Source organism: Eptesicus fuscus, chromosome 10 (assembly GCF_027574615.1).
Source record: "Eptesicus fuscus isolate TK198812 chromosome 10, DD_ASM_mEF_20220401, whole genome shotgun sequence".
NCBI lineage: Eukaryota > Metazoa > Chordata > Mammalia > Chiroptera > Vespertilionidae > Eptesicus > Eptesicus fuscus.
In genome coordinates this window covers 60,467,113-60,491,319 of record NC_072482.1, presented here as the reverse complement: position 1 = coordinate 60,491,319, position 24,207 = coordinate 60,467,113, and the positions used below count along the sequence as shown (strand labels likewise).

Sequence of the window (24,207 nt, the reverse complement as noted above, 5' to 3'; positions counted from 1 at the left end):
ATGCAAGTCTTCATCATAAAGTTCATTTAACTACTGGGTGACAAGCACTTAAATTCCAGAATTGTGAAATCTGGATTTTTAAGACTAGAACTAAATTATTGACTAGAGAATAGAAGAAAAAGTCATTTACTGATAAAAACCATGCATATATTTTTTTATCTTACATTTCTCATAGGAGAAAGTACATGTACATTCATTTTCCCATAATACCTAACAAGAAGAAATGCTTATTTCTTTTAAAATATTTCGACTACTCACTAATATCAGTACCTGAAAATTTTTCAATATTTGTTAATATTGAAAAAAAAAATGTTCATGTTTGTTACCACTTCTTAAGAATGAAGGCGACCTGACTTCCTGTTTCCGGTGTTAATTTGCATCATGTTAGAAAGAAGGAATGGGCAGGGGTTCCAGGAAGGTGTGATGAGACTGAATTCGGTTTAGAAGCTGCTGTGCCACAGGTTTGAATTCTGTTTCCCAGTGGAGTTTGTGATAGTTTTTTAGGTCTTGGTCAAAACTGCCATCCAGTGCTAGTTCTTCGTCTGTATCAGAAAAATTAAAATTACAGCAATTATTTGAAAATATAATCCTATTGAATAAAGTTTAATTTTTGATGGCAACTCATCCCGGGTCCTCCCTAATTCCAACATGGCACAGCTAGGATTTGTGGGTTAAAAGGCTATTTTTTTTTTCTGATTTTGTTTAGACAGACTTTCTTATTAGAGAAGTTCTTCACTCTTCTCTGTTCCTCACAAATATTTTACAATAAGTATATTTTAGTCTCTTAATAAGGAAGGACAATAATCTTCTCAAACAATTCTAAATTGCATTGAGCTTTTATTTCAACTAATCTCCTATGTGGATAAATAAGTCCCCATCCAAAAGTCAGGTGACAATTGCTCAGAACAAAGTATTAATAGGTTACTTCCTTACCTGTGCATGAAAAAAGCTAATTACTTCAGTGGTTGACAGATATAAAAGGAGTCAGGAAATCTTTTGGGAAAGTAGCACAGCTGTGTTTGACACTTAAAACTTTACTAAAAATCAATTGGCTGTCTTCAGAGCAGCCTGGACATACTTCCTTAAAGAGACAACCACCCGGCCCTATGTTCTGACCCATAACAGTGCAAAGTGGGAGAACGTGAGTATCCCAACGAGTATGAGAATTCCAAGTGAGTCCATGGATAATGCAGAAAAGCACTTGTAAAAAAAAAAAAAAATGCAAAATCACAATTTTAATTAGCTTCTTAATCCAAAGACATCCTGAATTCTGTAAACATCTTAAGTATATCTCTCCAAGTAGGGAGACAAATGGCCACTAAGGTTTGTGGCTGGCCCGCCGCCGCGATTTCCCTGGTTTGTACTGGGCCTCACACCCCAGGTGAAGCACTGTAGGAAAACACACCGGCCTGCCAGTCAGAAGACGGGCTCTGCCACTTGCCAGGTCTGTGGCTGAGGTAGACTTCTTAAGTGGCAACCACTAAGTCCTAAAATGACAACAAATATTGCTACTTACATAATTTGGAAACTTCTCTCATGGGGCTAATTAAAATCCCTTTATAAAGTGCTTCATTGCTGTTTATACCGGATTGTCTGCACTGAACATTTCTGTACACTCTGTGCACTTTGGCACTCTGGTGTCCCACCCAGAGTAAGGTAAGGGCGCCTGGAATTCCAGTGTGTGCATTGCCCTCCCCTCCTCCCCTCTCCACCCAGCGGGCAGCTGTGCGGCTGAGAGAAGGGCTGGGCAGACACTTCAGTAAGGCGCCCGTGAGCAGACCTGGATGTCCCCACCCACAAAGGAGCCAGGTCTCGGGAGGGGAGCGCCGATAGGGCATGAGGCCTTCACGGGCCCTTCCCATCTGGCTCCTCCTGCACAGGAGGGGTCTGTGAGACTCCGTGGCTTCAGAGTTCTAGGTCTTTCTCCAGCTCACTCTCTTCCAGATTTTCTGAGCCCTAAACTTTCATTCAAGAATGAATTCTCTTGCCCTAGCCAGTCTGGCTCGGTGGATAGAGCGTCAGCCTGTGGACTGAAAGGTCCCAGGTTCGATTCTGGTCAAGGGTACATGCTGGGGTTGTGGGCTTGATCCCCAGTAGGGGGGCATGCAGAATCGATGATTCTCTCCCATCGTTGATGTTTCTATCTCTCTCCATCTTCCTTCCTCTCTGAAGTCAATAAAAATATATTTTTAAAAAAATGAATTCTCTTGTTTTATGCCCTTCTTTCCCAAGACGCTGAGGTCTGAGGGCTACCCAGGCCCCTCCCAGTCCCTTCCTCTGCCCAGGGCTTTGTTTGGAGTTGGTGGTTTTAGCAAACCTCTATTTTGATGCTTTAAAAAAATATCTAGCCCAGCTGGCATGGCTCAGTGATTGAGTGTCGACCTATGTACCAGGAGGTCACAGTTCAATTCCCGGTCAGGGCACATGCCTGGGTTGCAGGTTAGATCCCTAGAGTGGGGTGTGCAGGAGGCAGCCGATGAATGATTCTCTCTCATCATTGATGTTTCTCTTTCTCTTTCCTTTTCCCTTCCTCTCTAAAATCAATAAAAATATATATTAAAAAATATCTAATAGCAAGACTATGTTACTTTTCTTGAGGCTCAGCCTATTATTAGTTAATCTATACTTGGACCCTATTAATTCTAAACTGAGTTAGACAAGATAGTAAAAGTGGCCAAATAGCTGCAGGTTAAGAGAAAAGCGAGCTGAAATTTCAAAGTAAACACAGCAAATGCAATACATTTTTTTAAATTCCACATTACACTAGGTATAAAAATGTGGAACTCATAGTACAAAGAGTGGCAGAGGCTAATGCAAGAAAAATTTAGATTTTATCATTTTCAAGCTTTATTTTTTACTATGACTTAAGAAATACATATTACATTATAACTGTACACATATTTCTCTACAAGTAAACAAGTGTCTTATAATTGAACTAGTGGCCCGGTGCATGAAATTTGTGCACGGAGGGGGCGGTTCCCTCAGCCCAGCCTGCACCTTCTCCAATCGGGGACCCCTTGGGGGATGTCCGACTGCTGGTTTAGGCCCAATCAGGATCGGTCCTAAACCGGCAGTTGGACATCCCTCTCGCAATCTGGAACCACTGGCTCCTAACCACTCACCTGCCTGCCTGCCTGATCACCCCTAACTGCTCTCCCTTGCTGGCCTGATCTCGCCCCCAACTGCCTTCTCCTGCCGGCCTGATCTCACCCCCAACTGCCCTCCCCTGCCAGCCTGGTTGCCCCCAACTGCCCTCCCCTGCCGGCCTTATCTCACCCCCAACTGCCCTCCTCTGCTGTCCAATTTGATTCTAATTGGTCAGTTTCTATGCCAGTCAGTGTCAAAAGCTCCACCTCCTAGGAAGCCATTGGCTCCTCACAGTTGACCCAGATTTGGTTCTGATTGGTCAGTTTCTATGCCAGTCAACATCTCTGGGCCTATCAACAGGGCCTGATCAGAGAAAGGCAGGGCTGATCAGCAGCCCCGGAGGAGGCCTGGAGAGAAATGGAGGCAGGGCTGCTGGCCAGGCTCTGAGGGAAAGAGAGAGGCAAGTGCTGGTCAAAAGCTGCCTCAGACGCTACAGATCAGCCCCTTCTTCTCTCTTCAGGTCTCTTTCCAGGCCTAATTCAAAGCCCCCTCAGCAGTCACTGCTGGGTCACTGGGCCCGCAGCTGCAAGTAGCCATGGCAACCCAGCGCTGACTTCCAGATGGTCAACCTTTGGTCATGATTGGTCATTACACTCTGCCTCTTTATTATAGAGATACTTAGCCTTACTGTGTGTTATCTATCCTGATATTTTCTTCTTTGCTACTTCATTTGTTCAAGATGCTGGTCACAGTGTGAAAAGCACTGATTTAGAAAACCAATCCCTCCTAAGCGCTCTTTGTGTCCAGTGCACTTCCAAATACTAGTGTTTCGGGCAGTGTATTAGAGAGGATTAACACTTTGGTCAGTGATCTGTAACAGTCTCCATGACTGATGTCTTACAGCATCATCCAAAGCTCTCAGCTTGTTGCTCGGCACCAGGTAGCTCCTTAAAGGCCCTGGTATTGCCCTCTTTTCTTATAGGGCCCAGTCCCCACATGTTCAGGAGCATCTGCTGGCTCTTTGGCTCGACCATGTGACTCTCTGACTTGCACGCTGGGCCCCACTCCACCCCTTGTCGTGCAACCTAGATGCTAAGTTCCATGTACCTGATAACGAACATAAAAGCCTAGCGCATTTTACATTCACAATGATAACCTGCACACTCTGATCGCCAGTTGCCAGCTCCCCTGAGAGAAGCTCGTGGTAGACTAGTGTGCTAGGGCACAGCACTTACAACTTCAAGGTAAACACACTGCCAATGAGTTTATAAGATGTGATTGTAATACCTCAGGAGGTTTTAGACAACATTCTTTTTAAACACTTTCCAAAAAGACTGTCAACATCCTGGCATCCCTACCATGTAGTGGACCATCACTTTATCCTTTTTCCCCCCAGTACCCATCAAGAAAAAGTTGGGTAACTTATATTAATTTATGAATTGCCTTGCCATTATTTCTAAAAACAGTGCTCACACTTCAACAAGACTTTGTTATTTAACAGTTCATCCTGTTTTCAAAATGGCCTGTTTTTTAGCTATCTTTGTAAAAGAATTGAAATTTAAATACACTCTAGACTTCATATGCATTTCACTTGCTGCCACCCAGCTAACAGGCCAGACACAGCTACCACCCTTGTCAGAAGTAAGGGGTCTGAGGCCCACACGGGGAGAGAAAAGCCAGGCCCTCAGGGGTCCTCAGGAGGATTCGCGATCATGAGCCCGTGAGAAGTCCTGAGGCTGTGCTGGAGACTCGGCTGCCCGATGGGCCGTGTTTCCTTTGATTAGCCATGCCACAGCCCCTTCCACGGCAGGGTAAGGGGGTGCATGTCATGGAACAGCAGAAAAGCACGGGGCTGGATGCTTATCTTCTGACGGAACGTCCTGGCTTTGCTACACTCCGACCCTAGGCCAAGTCCCTTCACCCTCTTAGACCGCCTTCCCTCTCCTGTCACCGAGCTGATGGCCTCAGAGAGATGGTCTGAGGAAAGAAGGAACGTGCTTTTGAAAGTAAACAGCACTATTGAAACAAGGCACCACTCACTGAGTCAATCCACAAGCATCTACCGAGGACCTACATCGTATGAGGCAATATCCTTTCCCTAAACTGGCCCAGTTGGAGTGGGGAAATGGTAAAAGATACAAAACAATAGCACAGGAGAAGTCACGCAGCTCAAGATGAACTGCTGTATGAGTACAGATTTCCGACGATGAGACAGGGGGCGTGACGAGCTCTCTGAGAAGGGCCTGCAAGCACAGGCAGCACCTGGCAAGGCAGGTCGGGCATGTGCACGGGAAAGGTGCTGGCACCGGGGCAGCACACGCGGAGGCCGACGAGGCTCTAAGGGGAGGCTGAGGGTGGGGCGTGGTAGGCCCACTGCCCTTGGTGCCTGCTGGGTGTGCTGCCCCTGCTGAAAAGCCCGCCATGCCCACACCCCCGTCTAAGCATCCTTGTGCCCCATGGCCCCTCAGCCCCGCTAGTTATGGCTGACTGCCCCAGACTTACGTGCCAAAGGAAGCCACAGAGAGCCTGCGGTGGAGGCAGCTGCTGCCTGAGGCACGCAGCCCGACAGCCTGGAGAGTGACTCTCGGACCCCATCACACCTTCTCCCCAGAAGGGAGACAGAGAGATGCTCCCACGACAGGGGAACCGCAGTCGCACTCGCTGAGGACAGTGAGGGAAGCTGAAGCCCTGAATCAGCAGAAGCCGAGAGGGCAGGGGAGAAAGGACCTTTCCGGCCACAGCAGAGACCGAGCGGGCTGGGCCTCCTGCAGGGAAGGGCGGTGGGGCCGGCCACGGAGGGGCCCTGGGGCCTCTGGATCCTTCTACAGCACCTCCCAGGTGCTCTCTGGCAGGCTTTGGCACCCTGCTGGCTGCCTGGCTTCCTCCTTCCCGGTGGCCCCCTTCCCTTTAACTCACGAACCAGGGCACAGGTTCTTCTCAACCCGGCTGCTGCGTAGCAGACTCACCTGTGAGACTGGTGAAAAACAGGTCGTGGCCCTCACCCCAGAGCTCCTGAATCAGAGTTCCTGGGGGATGGGGCCAGGATACGTGCGTTTTTCTTGCATTCCGCAGCGGATCCCACTGCTCTGCCGCAAGAACTGAATGAAGCAAGTTGCTCCGGGCCACAGGGCAAAAGTGTAGGGGCCACAGAGCAGACGGCAAACCTCAGGGATTTAAATCCCTCTCGTCTATCCTTACTCTCACACGCACATTATATTTATCTGGAAGGTAGCACACCTTCTAGTGCCGCGTTCCTGCTTAACCCGCATCGTCACAACACTCAGGACTTCCAAAGCGCCTCCACGACCACGTTCCGAGGGCTGGCCCCCTGTCAGGCTCTGTATCAAGCTCTCTCTGCAGGTCGGCTCGTTTCTCACTCCAGCAACTCTGCAAAGTGGACATCCATCGTCCCCGTCTTAGCGACCAGGACCTCTCGGGTGAGGGAGGCTAAAACCTCTCTCCTGTAAGTGCTAACACGGGGACTTAAACTCAGAACCCACGGGTCCCTCCACGGTGCCCTCAGATGTTGGTGTGGTCCTCGTGACTGCCTGCAGCCGGGCAGCCGTGACCAGGCCCCTGCCTCAGGGGTGAAGCGACCGGTTCTGAGAGATTCTCGCATCAAACGACGCCACCTGAAGCCCAGCTTACACGCAGACGCCTCTCCACAGCCCTTGCGGACGCAGACCTGGCTGGCGAGGGCAGGTCCTTCTCTCTTTGGGGAAAAGGGTCGTTGAAAACATCATCTACTGCCCCCAGTCACTGTGGTTAGCCCTAGCCCAGCGTGAGAGCAATTCTTCCAAAAACGGGCATTTTAAAAAGGGAAGAAGCTATCCTCTTTCCTCTGGTGTGTATCAGTGATTTCCCACCTTCAAGGTACGGGCCCCTCTGTAATGTCAGGGAGTTTCGCACGCCCTGAGCAGATGCAGACCAGTGACAAGGAACACAGCTGCTCACTGGAGTGTCTGGTGTCACTTCGCAGCGTGACTTAATTCAGAGTAGCTTTTAGCCATGTTGTCTCAATTACAACGATGTGCATATACCTTTAAACAATAGCAGCTTATATTTATGCAATCTATAGGAAAAGCAGAGAGAGAGAGAGAGAGAGAGAGAGAGAGAGAGAGAGAGAGACCACAGAAGAAAGCACGACAGGTCCAATGAATTAGGTTTTTGTGCCCCCATTGTAAATAACATCCAGCCCCTTCCAGATACTTCTAAATTACAATCACCTTTAACAGGCTGTTGTTGCTTGTAGAAATCTAACCACCCAAATGCATACCAATCTTTATGCACACAGAAATCCATCTTACTTTGCGAATACTTACAGACTCACGGTGAGGAGGCTTACCTAAGAAAGATGACAGCAGGGCCAGGAGTGTGTTAGTGTCTTCAGCTCCAAAACACGACGAAGCGTTCGTGATATTGTCGCTGAAGTTCCACAACGTTTTGCAAACCAAGCAGGCCAGCTGCCAGTCGGTCGGGCCAAAGTCTCTCAAACAATCCACTAACCTGAGGTAACGAAAGGCAAATTGCGAAGTTAGTAGGCCAGGCTCTCTAATCGGCACAGTTTTAGCACGGTGATGATTATCCTTCTGCAATGTTTAATATGTAATGTGCATACTCCAGTGATTCTTTAAAATATTTTCATATCTCCAAATGCAGATGGCTACAAAGGCACCGTAACCTACTTCTGAATGAGGGCACGTGTCCAATGGGAACGAAGTCCGCTCTTCGGCCCTAATGCAGCTCTTCCAAATACTGAAATCCTGCTGCCCCGGGGTGAACGACCAGAGGGGCCTAAACTCCCCGGAAAGCTGCGCCCTCTGGATCCTGAGAGAGTCGGGACTCTGTGCCCTGACACTTACTTTGTAACGCCACCTCCTTCTCTGAGGATGGCATGCTTGTCTTTATCCACAGTGAGGTTCAGGAGAACACCGCAGGCGGAGAAGCACATGTCCTGGTGCGTGGCGTCCAACAGCGCGATCATGAACTTGTGTACTGGGAGGGCAGAGAACAAACGTGGGCCAGGGAAGCACGGGGTGCTCAGCTGTAGCTCATTCCCCCTTTATTGGCGGGGAAAGGGCAAAGGGGAAGTGGGAGTGGCTTGCAAAACTGCAAACCCTGCCTGGGATTTAACCCTTTCTTCCTAAGGCATCACCCATTGCCCAGCAGTGACCTGTCCCACCCCAGCTCCTCCGTCCCCAGGCACCGCTGTATCCGACCCCGAGAGCGCTCCCTCTCACGGCTGTGGCTGTGGTAGAGTCCCTGCTCATGGAAAGGAGGAAGCCATGGGCTCCAGCCACGCAGGTGACGTTCATCTTTAACATCTCACAGGCCTTTTTTATTTTTAAGTATATTTTTATTGATTTCAGAGAGGAAGGGAGAGGGAGAGAGAGATGGAAACATCAATGATGAGAGAGAATCATTGATTGGATGCCCCCTGCATGTCCTACACTGGGGATCGAGCCCACAACCTGGGCATGTGCCCTTGACTGGGAATCGAACCCTGACCTCCTGGTTCATAGGTCGAGCTCAACCACTGAGCCACGCCGGCCGGGCTCACGGGCCTTTGGAATCTCCAGCAGCATTTTTCTCTAAATCCACGGGCTTGGCCAGGGCTCCTGATGCTATCTTCCCCCCAGTCCGCCAGGGCCACAGGAGTCTGAATCAGAGCCCTGGAAACCGGGCTGTGGCCAGGCAGGACTTCCTGGTCGGGGACCTCTCAAGTGAGGACCTCTCCCCGCCTCCGGGAAGCCATTTCCCTGACGCCTGGGAATGGAACTCTGTGTCTTGTTTTCCGGTCCCAGCAGGGCCTGGGCCAAGGGCTGGGGAGAAGGGAAAGGTGTGTTCTCTGCCTCCTCCCGTTTTCCTGCTCACCTGGGAGCTGGCCACCCTGTGCCAACCTGGGCCCCACGGATGGGCCCGGGGGTGAGCTTGGCAAAGCTGCCTCACACACGTGTGTCCCTAAGAGTCTAAAGACTGTACACCAGGATGGAAGGGGTTACCTCTGCGGAAGTGAGATGGTGCGCACAGCCTGGTGCTGCTGTTCCTCTCTGTCCCTATTATCTACATTATCTGTCATAAACATGGATAATTGGGTTTTTGTGGAAGAAAAAGGGGTGCTGTGATAAATCATAAATCCCTAACTGGGAAGGCTGTGGAGGGCAGTCTCCTTCAGGTACTAGAATGCCCATTATAGTACTGCCTATACCTTCTTTCCTTAAAGGCTTTAAGCCAGGCCCTGTCCACTGGTCTGCTGCATCGAGGGCCACACACCTTTGAGATGCCGGAAGCGACACCCCTCAGAGGGTAACACCCTTAAGGAAGCATATCATCTGTGGCCCAGTCCCTGCCTGGCTTCCTTCCACCCTCACCTACTTCTCCTCACACTCCCTCCTTACTTTCGAACGCATAAGAGAGCCCGCAAACTTGTTATTCTCAGGAGCATTTGAGATTTTGCTCCCCAGTGTATGGCATCAGTTTGGCTCAAATCAGCTCATAAAAATTCTCTACAGGGGTGGACATTTCTTACATCAACATGTTTTTAGTGATTATTCTCACATGAGCTATTTGAAACATACAAAGGATGGCTAGTATAAACTCGTGTGCACCTGCCACCCAATTTAAGAAAGGTCTGAATTTGCAAAGGAAGATGGAGATCAAATGCATTCAATAGAAAAAGGACTACTGTACATAGGAAACTTTCTTTGTCAAGAAAGAAAACATTACAGATCCAATTTTATACCTGGGCATTCCTTCCCCTGCAACGATAACTTCTACCTGAAATGCGGAGTTTATCCGTTCCAAATACTATCGATACCTTACACCATTACTACATGAGTGCATCACTTAAGACCCAAGATTGTTCTGCATGTTTTAACACTTGCCATAATGGCATTATTCTGTATATATCCCCCTATCAGCAACATTTTTGCTCCTAGTTTATGTGTTTGAGGTTGATCCATGAACCTCTAGTTCATTTATTCATTGCTGTAGGACATGTTATGGCACGAATAAACCATAATGTGCTTATCCTCTTGCCTGTTGATGGACATTTAAGTTGTTTCCATCTTTTGCTGTTACAAGGAAGTACTGTAATGGGCATTCTAGTACCTGAAGGAGACGGTCTCTTGAGTAACTATTCCCAAGGACAGAAATGAGTAAATGAGTATAAATAACTTCCTCTCTCTCTTCTCTCTCTCTCTCTCTCTCTCTCTTTCTCTCTCTCCTTTCCTTCTTCCCTTCCCTCCCTCCCTGTCTCAGATGTCAGAAGACCTCCCACGAGGGAGAGGGATCACGGGGAACATGCCTAGTCCATCTTGGCACCCTGAGCGGACAGCCTTACTGCCTGCGGAACAGAATGTGAGGCACTCACTCCTCCCAAAGCGGAAACAAGCGTCACCTTGTCGTGGCCCGAGCTCTGAGACGGCGCCGCTGTTTACTGGCAAGAAGTGCGTGTTGAGGAACGCAAGTGTCAGTAACTCACGGTTCTTCCGCACAATGAAGTCGCAGACGTCGCGGTCCTGGGAGAGATTTCCAAACACACGCACAGCCTCCAGGACTCCGTCCATGTTGTTACTCATGAGAAGCTTTACAAGCACTGGGTTTGGTGACCAGAGAGTAAAATCAGCGAATTTAAGTTTTGATTTAAAGGTGATTAGAAACCAATTATCAATAGCTCAATAATCATAGTAAATACTGATACTGACAATTCAAAAATTAAAAATGATAATAAAATACAAACTGCAGGGGCCTTCAGCAAGAATTAAGAAGCTAACTTTTCTGCACAGTCTAATTTCCCCGAATTAAATCAGGCTCTTCGATATTTGTGCCAGGAAATGAGAAAATATGAATGGTTCTAGTACTGTGTTTAGTTAATAAAATCAAAACCTTCAACGAACATGCCTCTACCCAAACCCAACTCTGAACCTTACATTCAGCAACATGTAGCTTTTGGTCTTGAATCACAGAGTTCTTCACTTGGTAGTAAGATAAGTTGTTGATTGTTGCTGTAGTATTGATCACCAGCTCCTCGCAGTCATCAATTGACTTGTATTCTGAAACAAAGGAAGGGTGTCACAGACTCATCGCAGGGGCAGTCACAATGCTGTCCTCACGGCAGCCACAACCCCAGCCCCGGCGGCAGCAGGGACGCGCCCTTGTCCTGGGCAAGGTCTGTGCAGGGGCGCCGCTTGCCCTGGCTGTTGGCTGCCTTATTTCCATGGCCCTTCCTGCAGGGAAACGCTCCCCATGCAGGGGACGCCTCCTGCCCAGGGTTTAGAACAATAAGATCCATCCCTCCAACCGAGGGGTCTGGAAAAGTCTAGGCCCCGTGTCTACAGTAAAGCAAAGATGCCAGCCCCAGTGAGCCCAGCCGTCTCTAAGCCCCCCTGGTTCACCCTGACCCTAAACACACTTCTCACCTGCTCTGCTACAATCTAGCCCATCTCTCACCCCTAATTGGCTTCTCTTCACCCACCTTTGCCTCCCTGAGTCTATCCCAGGGGTCCTCAAACTTTTTAAACAGGGGGCCAGTTCACTGTCCCTCAGACCGTTGGAGGGCCGGACTATAGTTTAAAAAAAAAACTATGAACAAATTCCTATACACACTGCACATATCTTATTTTGAAGTAAAAAAACAAAACGGCAAAAACACCCGCATGTGGCCCGCGGGCCGTAGTTTGAGGACGCCTGGTCTATCCTCAGCAAGGTTATCCTTTAAAAGTTAGTCAGATAACATCATGGGTCTCACTTGCCCCCCACACCCTCTCTGGGCTGCCCCAGTCCTGACCTCTCTGGCCTCATTTGCTGCTCTAGTCCAACCGAGGGGTCTGGAAAAGTCTAGGCCCCGTGTCTATAGTAAAGCAAAGATGGCAACGCCCCAGTGAGCCCAGCCGTCTCTAAGCCCCCCTGGTTCACCCTGACCCTAAACACACTTCTCACCTGCTCTGCTACAGTCTAGCCCATCTCTCACGCCTAATTGCCCCCCCCCCACCCCCCCCCCGCCCGACAGCACTGGTCTGTGTGCTCTTTTTGGACATGGCGGCATGAGCCTTCCTGCGGATGCTGGCACTGCTATTCCCTCTGTCTGGAATATATTCTTTTCCCAGTTACCCACTTAGCTCACTCCTCACATGCTTTGGGTTGTTGCTCAGATGTCCCCTTATTGGACATAGTTTCCTTAAGCACCATATGTAAAATGGCACCCATTATCCTCTCTGCTCCTGACGCAACTTCAGTGTTTCCCATAGAACACGCGACCACTTGACTTATATGTTTAACATACGTCTTCTAGCCCTAAGATGTAAGTTCCACGAGGACGAGTGATTCATCCGTTTTATTCATTGCTACATTCCCAGCACCTTAAGCAGCGTTTGCCATATAGGGAGTGCTCAATAACTAGTTGCTGAATGCAAGAATAAGTGAATGAATAAATGACTAAATGAATGAATGAGTGAATGAATGAACCTTCTAGCTTAGCACACAGACCCTGCCTTCCACTCAGCCTGAGACTTATCTGGCCACCGTGCAGAGAAGGGCAGAGGCAAGGACGCCCGTGAGGAGCCTCCCGGGGTTCAGATGCCCAGTCCTGTAGCTTAGGCTTGGGTGGTGGTGGAGAGGGAGCACAGTGGACAGACTGAAAACCATTTAGGGAGGAAGATGGAGAGCATGCGGTGAAGGCTTGATTGGGGGGCGGGGGAGAGGAATCCCCCAGTATGATCCCTGGGTTTCTGAATTACATAATGGGATGAACGTAATCCGGAAGAGGGTCCAGTTGGGGAGAGGGTCATGAGTTCGGCTTTGGATATCTTGGGTTGCCTTTGAAGTACCCACATTTGGTGAGGGGTAAGCGGGATACGCGGTCTGGCGGTCAGAGGAAGTCACACTGGTTACACTGAGCCAACGGTCAGGACAGCAACGTGAGCCGGCCTCGGCCTCTCACCTCCGACCCGGCATATGCCCTCCGTCCCTGCCCCAGCCCGGCCGGGAGCTACCTCCACACCTGCACACACCTTGGGACCGTGCTGGGTTAGGACGTGCCTTTTACCTCTTGTATGAAACCAAACTTCCTCAGGGAATAAGGGGGCGGGGGCGGCGGCGAGCTGAGCAGGGGACGTGCCAGCTCTTACATTTTCTGATTCCATTCTCTCGTCCTTCGGCCTTCCTTTCATGAGAGAATGGCCTTTTATAGCTTACTCTATTCAAAGGAAGATTCAGTCGTTCATAGGCTACAGAAAACATATTCTCATTTGTTCTGTCTTTCTCCAAGTATTCACGGAGCGTCTACTGTGTCCCGACTCCCACGCCGGCCTTGTGGGTGGGAGCCCCGCTGGCTGAAGGACCAGTGCGTGCGTGAAGATGGAGTTACTTGGTACGTTTTGGACTTGCTTGGGACCTGACAACCAAAACCTGGTTTCTCTTTCTCCCTTTTGGAACCAGAACGTCTAACCTGTGCCTGCCCCGCCATGGTGTTTTGGAAGCACGCAACTTGCCTGGTTTTACAGATTTACAGCTGGCGAGGAATGTTTTTTTTTTCCTCAGGATAAGTCATACCTCAAGTCACACAATATCTGATTCAGATGCTATTTAAATGAGATTATGGACCTTGGACTTTAGAGTTGATGCTGGAATGAGTTAAGACTTTTGGGGCTGCTGAGAAGGAATAAATGTATTTTTTCATGTGAAAAGGATGTGAATTTGGAGGTACCAAGGGCAGAATATTATTTGGCTGAATTGTGTCCACTTCCCCAGATTCATATATTAAAGCCCTAACCTCCAATGGGATTGTATTTGGAAACGGGGGTTTTAAGAGGCAATTAATGGTAAATGAGGTCATAGGGTAGCATCCTTATCCGGAGGACTGGTGGAGTTATAAGGAGAGGAAGAGAGGCATTCTCTCGCTCCCCACGTGCACACCTCGAGGAAAGGCCATGTGAACAGTCATCTGCAAGCCGGGAAGAGAGCTCTCACAGGAACCAGACTCCAGAACTCTGAGAAATAATCCCTGGTGTTTAAGCCGGCCGGTCTGCAGGGTTTTGTTAGGGCAGCTTGAGCTGACTCATACAGGGGAAAGATAGGATCTGAATAACCTGGGGCTGCAATGACAAACAACGTAACAACCCGGAAAATAAAAAGCAAAGGTAAGCTTTAATCATGTGGGCTACCCATGGGAAAATGTGGGATTTTAAACCCTTTGTGGTTATTTTGGCCAGTTTTTGGTAACTTGATTGGGATACTTTTTAAATACTGCAATGTAATCCACATACCATAAAATTCACCCTCGTAACGTGGGTTTTAGCAGTAATACATTTTTTTTTTTTTTCACTTTTAAAAAATCTGGATTATCTTTGAGGCATTTCTGAACAGAAGAGGACTTTTCTTTCACGGGGCTGAGAAGTCTCACTAAAGCCCGCTGATTGCACGAATAAGACCCTCAGCACGCCCAGCCCGCAGAGCTGTCCCCGGCTGCAGGGAGCAGCCGCCTGCGGACACCACAGCTCCGCGGGCCCGGGTCTTACCCAGAGTGGCGAGGAGCAGGCCCACCACCTGCGGGTCGGCGGCCAGGGCCGGCCCGATGCCCGGGTGGATGGCCAAGTTGGCGAGCACGCGGGTCAGCTTGATGAGCACGTCCTCCACCTGGGCCTGCGGCTTCCGTGGCTTGGGCTGCTCAGCTCCATCGCCCGCTGGCCTCTTGGGATGCGGGTCCAGCTCGTGGAAGGCCCGGAACAGGGACAGCAGGGTCGGGATGCTCTCTTTCTCTTTGAAAAACTGCTCACGAGCCTGGTTGCTTTTCGCTGTCAGGTTGCCAAGGATGAAAACAATACGAACGACCAAGTCCTGCAATAAACGACAGACAAAGCGTCTCAAGCGCACAGCGGCCGGGACAAACTGTTGGAAAGAGTGCAGCATCTCATTTACTCGCGATGTAATTACTAGTAAAAGGGAACACGTCTGGCTTCGACGAACGTGTACAGGAGTTGATTCCCAAGATTGGTGCAAACGGACAGAGGTGATGGCAGCGTGGAGAGGAGACAAACTGGTCTGTGCTATTAGAAGGCCTAGTAACTCCGGATCCTTCCTCGGAAATGCTGGCTTGCCTGCACTCCCCCCCCCCCCCCCCCCCCAGCCGCCCACCAGATCGACTAGTGGGCTGGGATGTCATTACTAAGAACAATGCATTCCGTAAATCTAAGCTTGTTCTGGAGCAGTGGTCGGCAAACTCATTCGTCAACAGAGCCAAATATCAACAGGACAACGATTGAAATTTCTTTTGAGAGCCACATTTTTTAAACCTAAACTTCTTCTAACGCCACTTCTTCAAAATAGACTCGCCCAGGCCGTGGCATTTTGTGGAAGAGCCACACTCAAGGGGCCAAAGAGCCGCATGTGGCTCTCGAGCCGCAGTTTGCCGACCACGGTTCTGGAGGATCCGAATCTTTTCCTGAAAGTTCACCCGTGGAAGCGCTGCGTTTCTAAACATCAGGCAATGATGGCGGGTCAGCTCGTGTTGCCGCGGGGTGGCACCGGGCATTGCTGACGTTTGGGGCTGGACAGTTCTTCGCTGCGGGCTGGCTGCCGTGGGTTAGCATTCCTGGCCTCCGTGGCCAGGTACCAGCAGCACCTCCCCAGATGCCACAGCCAGGAATGACCCCTGGGGACACCACGGCCTTATCTCCGCATACCACCTTAAAGCAGGGCTGCACTTGTCTTTCTTGACCTGGGCGGTGGTTCCGTGGGGGACACCTTTATAACTGTTTGCTAACGGGTCCATATGTGTTTCATGAACTTTTCTGTGTATATGATATAGTTCACAATACATTAATAAATGTTTCTAAAAAAAACCCCAAGATGAGAACATTGTACAGCCAAACCAGATACAGCCACAGTTAACGTTCGTAATTCGACAACGGACCTGTGAGTGTGGTCGGCCTTGCGCACGGTGGTCAAGGCGGTCCCGGGAGGGGGAGATTTGAAAGGAGAACGTAGGACCGGTTACAAGCGGCTTGGGGGCTAGTGGTACTGAGCGGGGCGCGGAGCTATTTGTCGGCCACGGAGCCAGCTTGGAGAAGGGCCGGGTCAGGCAGCCAGCGAGGGCGGAGTCGGGATGTGAACCCAGGATCACCCAGCCCTGGAGTCCTCTCTGCAGCCATGGCCTACTTCCCACGTGTTTTGTCATTTAGCAATCTCCTCCGTGGACTTGCCTGCTTTCAGCACAGCGAGGGGATGATCTCCTTTTAAAATGCAACTATGTCACCGGGAGGGGTTCCAACAAACCTTTGTTTATCAGATTAGTAGTTACCGGCAGCCTTAAAGGGCCCAAAGGCAGAGGAGGCCTGGGCTGCAGGTAAAAGCAGGTTTCCTGAGCGCTCATCTTTCTTCAAAACACAAAGGAGCTTTACCATCCCTCACGTGTGGCTAATCCAGGAAGAGTCAATGCTGCTTTTCTTTTAAAAGTTCCCTCGGGCCCCTCCCACTCCTGAGGTTCTTCCCTTCCAACAGCTCTGTGGTCCCAACGTGGCCTAGAGACGCGGGAAGAAGAAACTAGGCTGTAAGGCAGGCAGGGTTCACACTGCCAGGAGCCGGCTCTCCCTGCCTTCCGAGAGGAGAAGGAGGGGGCGGCTCCTGGCAGCGGCGGTGCCAACGGCAGGATGGCATGCGAGATCCACGAAAGGGGCCGGCAGATTGCGCAGTCTGCCTCCACTCGCTTCCAGCAAGGGCTGCGCTCGCTGTCTGTCCTCTTTCCCAGGGCTGGCTGAGGCTTCCTCCCCGCCTCCCCCTTCTCAAAACATTCTCCACGGAGCGGAGCGAGTGAGGGAGCACGGAATCGGCCAAAATAGCAGCAGTCTCCAGGAGGCTGGCACAAGTGGCGTTTCCTTTTTCCCATGCCAGCGCTTGTCTTGACTCATCTGGAATCCTGCGAGCGGAGGCTGAGCAGGAGGGCGCCGCGGGCCCAGCTCCCCGCCAAGGCCTCCGCCCCGGGGCACAGCACTGCACCGGGTCGGCCCGAGGGAGAGGTCACTGACTGTTCCACCGCACAGTTCATCTCCGGCCCACAGAATGTCACTCCACTCAGAGTCCTCTAAGGATTTGAAAAATTGGACACAGGCCAAAAATCACTGATTTGCAGAGACGACGATTCCACAGCAGGAAACTCGTTCCATGTGCAATTCTCTTCTGAGGTACAACTCTCTCCTTCCTTCTCAGACAGTATCTGAGAACTACATACACATCGACAGTGCTCCTTCATGGCATTTCTACTAAATTTAACCCAAAGTTGCTTATTCCTACCACAGCTATGAAACTGCAAAGTGAAGATGAAATAGGAGAGAGAATTTTTTTTTTTAAAGGCAGTCTAGTAGAACCAGTTCATAATGACTTTCTAATTTTGCTTAAAATGGCATCGGCCTAGCAACAGCTGTGGCCAACCAGAGCTCAGACAGGTACACCCACTGTAAGAAGCCTGACCTCAACGGTGCTTCCCAGCTACCGCCTGTGGGATATTCTCTTTGGTTTCACATGTGTTGTGCCCTAATGAGTCAGCATGTTACGCAATCTGAGTGAGGCCCACGGGGCTGCAGATAAAGCTGCTTTCACTGGAACCAAACAAGGAGCAGGACGCTGCTGAGCACAACGGTCCATGTCCGTTCCCAGGTCCATGTCCGTTCCCAGCAGCAGCCGTAGTGGGCGTTGAATGTTACTTTCCACACGAGAGAGGTTGGCCTCCAGTCACAGAAGGAGATGTCCCTCTACTCGGAGATCTGGCAACTGATCCAGAGGCCCACTGACCCCAAAGTCCAACACAGGTGAAGAGAAGAGGCAGGACTTGGGTAGATGCCAAAACTACCACCAGCCCATCTCCTCATTCCCAATGACCCTCATCTTCCTCACCTGCCAGACTCAGCCCAAGGGACATCTTTGATGCCTCCCTGTCTCACTCCCCTCGCCAACCAGTCACCAGGTTCCCTCTGCTCCATCATCTCAAAATCTCCCCCAGCTCCCTCCTTCCCATGCTCGCTCTGGTTAACCTGTTGGGAGACTCTGGTCCGAGACCCTTGACGAGCTCCTCCCTGTGAGATCAACGTGAACACCACTTCTGGAAGAACAGTTCCTACGCCATCTCCTTGCTCAAAACGTCCACTGCCTATCAAGTGTCAAAGCCAAGTATCTCAGGCACTGATCGATGTTTCTCTCTCATCGATGTTTCTGATTCTCTATCCCTCTCCCTTCCTCTCTGTAAAAAATCAATAAAATATATTTAAAAAAAATAAAATAAAACTAAAAAACGGGTGGCACACCGGTGGAAAATCACTGACATGCGGATGCTCAGTCAGTGAGTGCCGATGGAACGGTCTCTGGGATGCTGGAGACTCAAAGCCCAGAATCTAGTCGAAAATCATTTAAAAACCAGGAGAGACTATACTTGATGCCTCCATCCACCTGGCCCCATGGGACCAATTCTGCTTGACCTCACACGGCTCCCTGCCCACAGCCAGCCACAGGGAACGCCTTTCTCCCTGACTCCCACACCCTTCCTACCCACCTCAGAATAGCTGGTGTGCATCACGGTGACCCGGGGAAGGGACCACCTCGGGCGGTCACAGAAAGAAGACTAGTAAACGATGTTCTACTTCACTTAGTAGAGGAGTACTTCTAAGTAAAGAACAGCCTTTTAGGCAGATTTTTTAAAACCGGTTTAAATGGCAGGGGTTGTCAGTGTGCTTAACCAGAAAATGGAGTTCACCAGCATGCTCTGTTTAAACCTTGGTTAGAAAGTTCTTGTGCAGTCTGGATCTGAGAGCTGAATCAGGATTTGCAATTTATAACAGTTGCCCAACCTCCCACCCTCATTCAAACCCGGACATGAACTGAGCTTACAGGTGGCCAGGAGACCAGGTGAGTTTCTCCAGTTTAGAAGATAGACGCACTGCTGTAAAAATGCCAACGAACCCTAGGGTACACGGAAAGTGGGCCGACAGTTTGCGTAAGTGCCGAACCGTGTACAATGGAAGGATCTGGGATGCTGGAGACTCAAAACCCAGAATCTAGTCGAAAATCATTTAAAAACCAGGAGAGATTATACTTGATGCCTCCATCCATCTGTCCGTTCCATCGGCACTCACTGACTGAGCATCCGCTTGTCAGTGATTTTCCACCGGTGTGTCACCCGTTTTTTAGTTTTAGTTTTATTTTATTTTTTTAAATATATTTTATTGATTTTTTACAGAGAGGAAGGGAGAGGGATAGAGAATCAGAAACATCGATGAGAGAGAAACATCGATCAGCTGCCTCCTGCACACCTCCCTACTGGGTATGTGCCCGCAACCAAGGTACATGCCCTTGACCGGAATCGAACCTGGGACCCTTGAGTCCGCAGGCTGACGCTCTATCCACTGAGCCAAACCGGATTAGGGCACCACCCGTTTTTTAAACATGCAATACCCGACTAGTCAGCGGCACTGACCTCTTTACCTTTAGATTCTCAAATAAAAAAATGGCAAAAGCTGTCTGGTGTGAATGACTCAAAATTATACCTTTTTTTGTGTGTGTCAGATCGGCAAAACATATATTTTTTGGTGTGCTGTAGAATTTTAGTAATTAGTTTTTGTGTGCCATGAGATAGAAAAGGTTGAAAATCACCGCACTGCCTGCTTCTGAGCACCAGGCCAATGCCGGAATCCCGCTGTGTCCTGTTCTGTGAGCCAGGCTTTTGGGTTCCGTGCTGAGCCGGGGAGGAGCCAGCTCCACAAGGGCAAAGCAGCAGGAGCGGGAGAGAAGGAACAAGCGGAGGGCTTGTGCTGCCCGCCCGCCCGGTCAGGGGTGCAGACCAAGGCCAGGGCTCAAAAAAAGGAGCAAGCTCAGCCAAATGCTTTCGGCACCCACTGGGAACGCGCCTGCAGAGGGCCTGGGAAGAGAGCCACAGGGCTCGCTCCTGCCAGGCGGGAGGCAGAGGGGGAGCTGCAGCCAAGTCACCATATAAAGGCGCCAGGGTGAGAGGTGGAGGGGCCTGCCTAACCAACCCTCTCTGGCTCCAAAGAGGATGGAGGGGAGAGAGAGGTCATGCTAGCCCTGGGCGGCCGCGCAGCTGTGCTTGCCTCAGAGAAGAACAGCGAGAACAGTGGCAGGTGCCTGTGTGCCGCAGCCCCCACTGTCCAGTCATTCCAGGTCTCATTTCCAACACCACGGTGCCCGAGCATCCAGATCAGACGGCGCTCACATGGCTGAGACGGCGCTTAAGGGGAAGTCCGAATGGAATGAGAGGCATGACTTTCAAAGCAGCACAAGCAAGGACATGTCTGGTGGCTCCCGGACAGGGTTGCGCAGGCTCTGATGATGGCCCTGCCTCTGGAAGCTGTGTTTTAACCCGCCTCCCCACCAACCGGACCTTTCTAAAGGTGGGGAGGGTTAGCCAGGCAGTTGTTCAATAGACATGAGTGACGGGAATATAGATAAGCGTTCTTTTTTTGGGACCATGACCTTTGCAAAATATTGCCAGTCTTAAAAGTCATATTTGAGGCATTTTTATCAGATATCCTGCCCGGCAGATATTTACGGAAGAAATGAGAAAAATCCCTTTAAGTTCTTTCAAGAAACAGACCCGAACGTAATTTGCGGAGATGCTAAATGCAGCCACGCGGGCGGCAGAGGCACCTCCCGGGGCAGGCTCCTGGCTCCGCTGTGCGAGGCCGCTGTCCGCCGCTCATTCCTTCGTTGCTAGCCCATCTGTTTCACATTTGGTTTGCACCAAACGCATTTCCCACCATCAAGCATACAATACGTGCACATTTCTTAAGTGGAATTTGTCATTTAATTGAGTTCCGGACAGTGGTTTTCATAGATATTTTACCTAATGCTGAGGTTTAGCTTTCGAATGGCATTAAGCCAACTGAAATGTTGTGCTTTGGTCTCACTTTTTATGTATATGGCAACCGGGGTTATTGGCTGTACCATGGACCTTGGACAAAGTAACCTCATAGACATGAGCTAAAGTCATTTCCCTGACGAAGCCCTTCGTTAGAGCTGGGAGGAGTGGATCCCTGGTCTCTGAGACCCCTGCTGAACGGAACCCCGGGCTCATCCGTGACCACCCTGTACAGACAGGCCCCGGCCCCTGTGCAAAGAGGGGTGGTATAAACCTGACCACGTTTTATTTTACATGAACTAATGTCCCTCAGATTTATTTGTTGCAAACTTCCAAAGGTTAGATATGGGTATATACAGAAGTTTCTCAAAGCGGGATTATCTGCAGGAATATTTTGTGACGATCCTATATAATAAAAGGCTAATATGCAAATCAACCAAACAGTGGAACGACCAGTCGCTATGAGGTTTACTGATCACCAGGGGGCAGATGCTCAACGCAGGAGCTGCCCCCTGGTGGTCAGTGAGCCAGAAGCCGGGCTCACAGCTGGCAAGCACAGCAGCGGCCGTGGCAGGAGTCTCTCCAGCCTCCGTAGCAGCACTAAGGATGTCGGTCGGACATCCCCTGAGGGCTCCTGGACCGCGAGAGGGTGCAGGCCGGGCTGAGGGACACCCCCCACCCAGTGCACGGATTTCGTGCACCGGGCCTCTAGTTTTAAATTAAAAGTTGGTGGTTGTGTCACTAACAAGTCAACAACTCATGGCTGATCTAACCAACTGGAGGCTGATGAGTTCTCCCTCCGGCAGGTGGCGGTGAGAGTCCCACAGCAGGGCCTGTGCTCAGCTCTCCTGAGTGGCCCCCTCTGACCAGCACCCGAGCCTCATCACTATGATGGCTATCAACGTGGTATCAGCGTTGTCAGTGCGTTTGGGCCCAGGACCACTTGTTTTGACACAAGTCAGGTGTACGGCACCATCCCGTGTTCTCTAGCTAAGAGCACCCCTCGGCTGCTGGTCCGAAAGGCAAAAGGCCTGTGGTTGTCACCACGGACTGGGGAAACGTACACCAACACCTGGCACAGCTAATGTGGTTCCTACTCGGTGAGAGTCACTCCCAGCCGCACGCCTGCAGAGGAAGACTGACCCTGTGTGGCTGATTGGATCGATCACTTTGGAATCTCTCGAGGTTTTGTAGAAAACCTTCTGCTGTTAATATTGGAGAGAAAAAAAATGTGTTAAGGACCCACCTTACTTTATACCACAGGTTCCCCAGCCTGCTGTGCATCTGAATCCCTGGAGGAGCCTCCTAAAAATAGGTTCCTGGGCCCAGCCCAGCCCTGGGTCAGGGCCTCCCAGGGTGGAGCCTGAGAACCTGGCTTTTTAAAGCTCCCCAGGTGACTCTGATGATAAGCCGCTGATTTAAATCAAGAAAGAATTAGAAATCTCACCACCTTAACAGCGATTGTTTTTATAATGTCGATTTATAAGAATCACCTATGTTCCATGTTAATAATTCTCACAACACAGATGTGTAGAAAATAAAAGTGAAAATCTCATAGAGACAGATTTTGAAAAGACCCATTCTGATACGCTGAAGTCGGACTTTACCTTGACACGAGATGAATATGCATAATGTCAAGAAACAGGAAAAAAGTTACTTTTGGCATTTTCTCGCCTACGTTCTTTTCTTTTCACGGGAAACAACAGCAGATGGGGGAGCGAATAGTCTGCTTCTCCCGGCGGCCAGCAGCCCTGTGCTTACTTGGTCCCAAGCAGGATTTCCCCTGTGGAAGCAGCTGGTCACCCTCCAGCGAAGCTCCTCACCCGGGTGATAAGGTCACTTAAAGAGGCGTGTGTGCGATATGTCATTTATTACTAGAGAGGGGCTTCTTTTCTTTTAAGATTTTTGTTTCTGTTCTTTGAAAATATAGTTAGCCATTAGCATGATTTAACTGAACAGTGAGTCTCAGAAAACGGAAATCTCTGCCGATTCCAAATGTAGTCTTCAGGCTTTTAAGACCGAGGCAATGCGGAGCCCTCAGAACAAAGATAAGGTGTAGAGACTCTTTCTGTTTCGTCACTTGATGGTAGCTGTGTCTATTTGGAGACTACAAAGCTTCTAAAGTTTATGTCTGCAACCCACAATCAGTGTTGCAGAAACGTTTCCTGGAGCTGAAACAAAAATAGTTATAGGAAGCGATCATTCTGTTTAAGAAGCTGCCGGAGAGCTGATGTAGGTTTCAAAGGCCAGTCCCAAACCTCAACTGTTCAAGGAAACCTCAGGTGTAGCAAAGTTTTCAGCCACCACAGATGAATAGACTCAGATCATGGTGTAGAATTTCTGGAAATTAATTTTCTTTCTAGGAAAGGGGGGGAAATCAAATCGTATCCCACTGGCCACTTGGGCCAAGGGAATGTGAGCATGCCGTGCTCATCTGAAGTAGTTTAAAATCCATCGCTTCTATTTTGTTGTTGTGTAAGGCAGCCCACCAATGCGAAAAGTAGGGGAGGGGGGGTGGAATTATTTTTTTCTCCTCCAAACTAAGGAGAAGTAAATATTTATGGAAGAAGCACTAGAGTACTATAAGAAATATTTTATGATACTTTACAGACTTCAAAACATTTTACATACTCAAAATTCATTCTTCAAATACACATCATAAGCCTACAATGTCAAGCATCATCTCAGGTGTATCAAGACAGGGCCTGTGTCCTTCAGGAACTCCCACTAGTGAGTGAGGCAGCTACACAAGTGATAACCATTTGCAGAATCAGAAAAGAAAGACGTATTTATAAAGACCGATGGGAGCTTTTGGTTAATGATGTTAGCAAGTAGTTGGGACACCCACCAACTTCCTTGTAGCCTGAACAATTTCCCTGCTCTTCTACAATAGTTTGGTTTTGAAGAAAATATAAATTATGTATTTATTTCTCTCACAAAGAAAACCAAAAAACAAACAAAGCTGGCTCAAAATGGTAACATTTCATTCTCTAGTACAAGTAAAAGACAGTATTAAGTCAAAGTATAATTTTAGGAACGCTAACAACATGACCTTCATACAAATATAAATTAACACATTAAAAAATTATCTCATTAATGAAGGATCCAATACAACGATAAAGTTGGTTCCAAAGAACTGGGTGTCTATAAGCATTAAGAAGCATGTTGGGATAAGATTACTAGTTAGATACACACCTGGCTAATAGCCTACAGTAGCGATTTGCAACCAGCGTGCCCCAAGAATGTTTAAAACATGCAATATA

The 24,207-nt window shown here is 49.4% G+C and overlaps 1 protein-coding gene across 2 annotated transcripts in view; it reads right to left on the bottom strand.

The window, feature by feature from the left end:
• Positions 1 to 231: 231 nt before the first annotated feature.
• The window catches only part of ARMC2 (armadillo repeat containing 2), a 91,635-nt gene continuing 67,659 nt past the window's right edge, over positions 232 to 24,207 (bottom strand). For both annotated transcript variants that reach the window (XM_054722043.1, XM_008156780.3), the window contains exons 13-18: positions 14,604 to 14,922; positions 11,019 to 11,141; positions 10,571 to 10,684; positions 7,950 to 8,082; positions 7,433 to 7,593; positions 232 to 542 (exon numbers count right to left, since the gene is read on the bottom strand). In XM_054722043.1, coding sequence (XP_054578018.1) covers positions 385 to 542; positions 7,433 to 7,593; positions 7,950 to 8,082; positions 10,571 to 10,684; positions 11,019 to 11,141; positions 14,604 to 14,922 — 1,008 coding nt within the window. In that variant the 3' untranslated portion in view covers positions 232 to 384. The remainder of the gene's footprint in view (positions 543 to 7,432; positions 7,594 to 7,949; positions 8,083 to 10,570; positions 10,685 to 11,018; positions 11,142 to 14,603; positions 14,923 to 24,207) is intronic.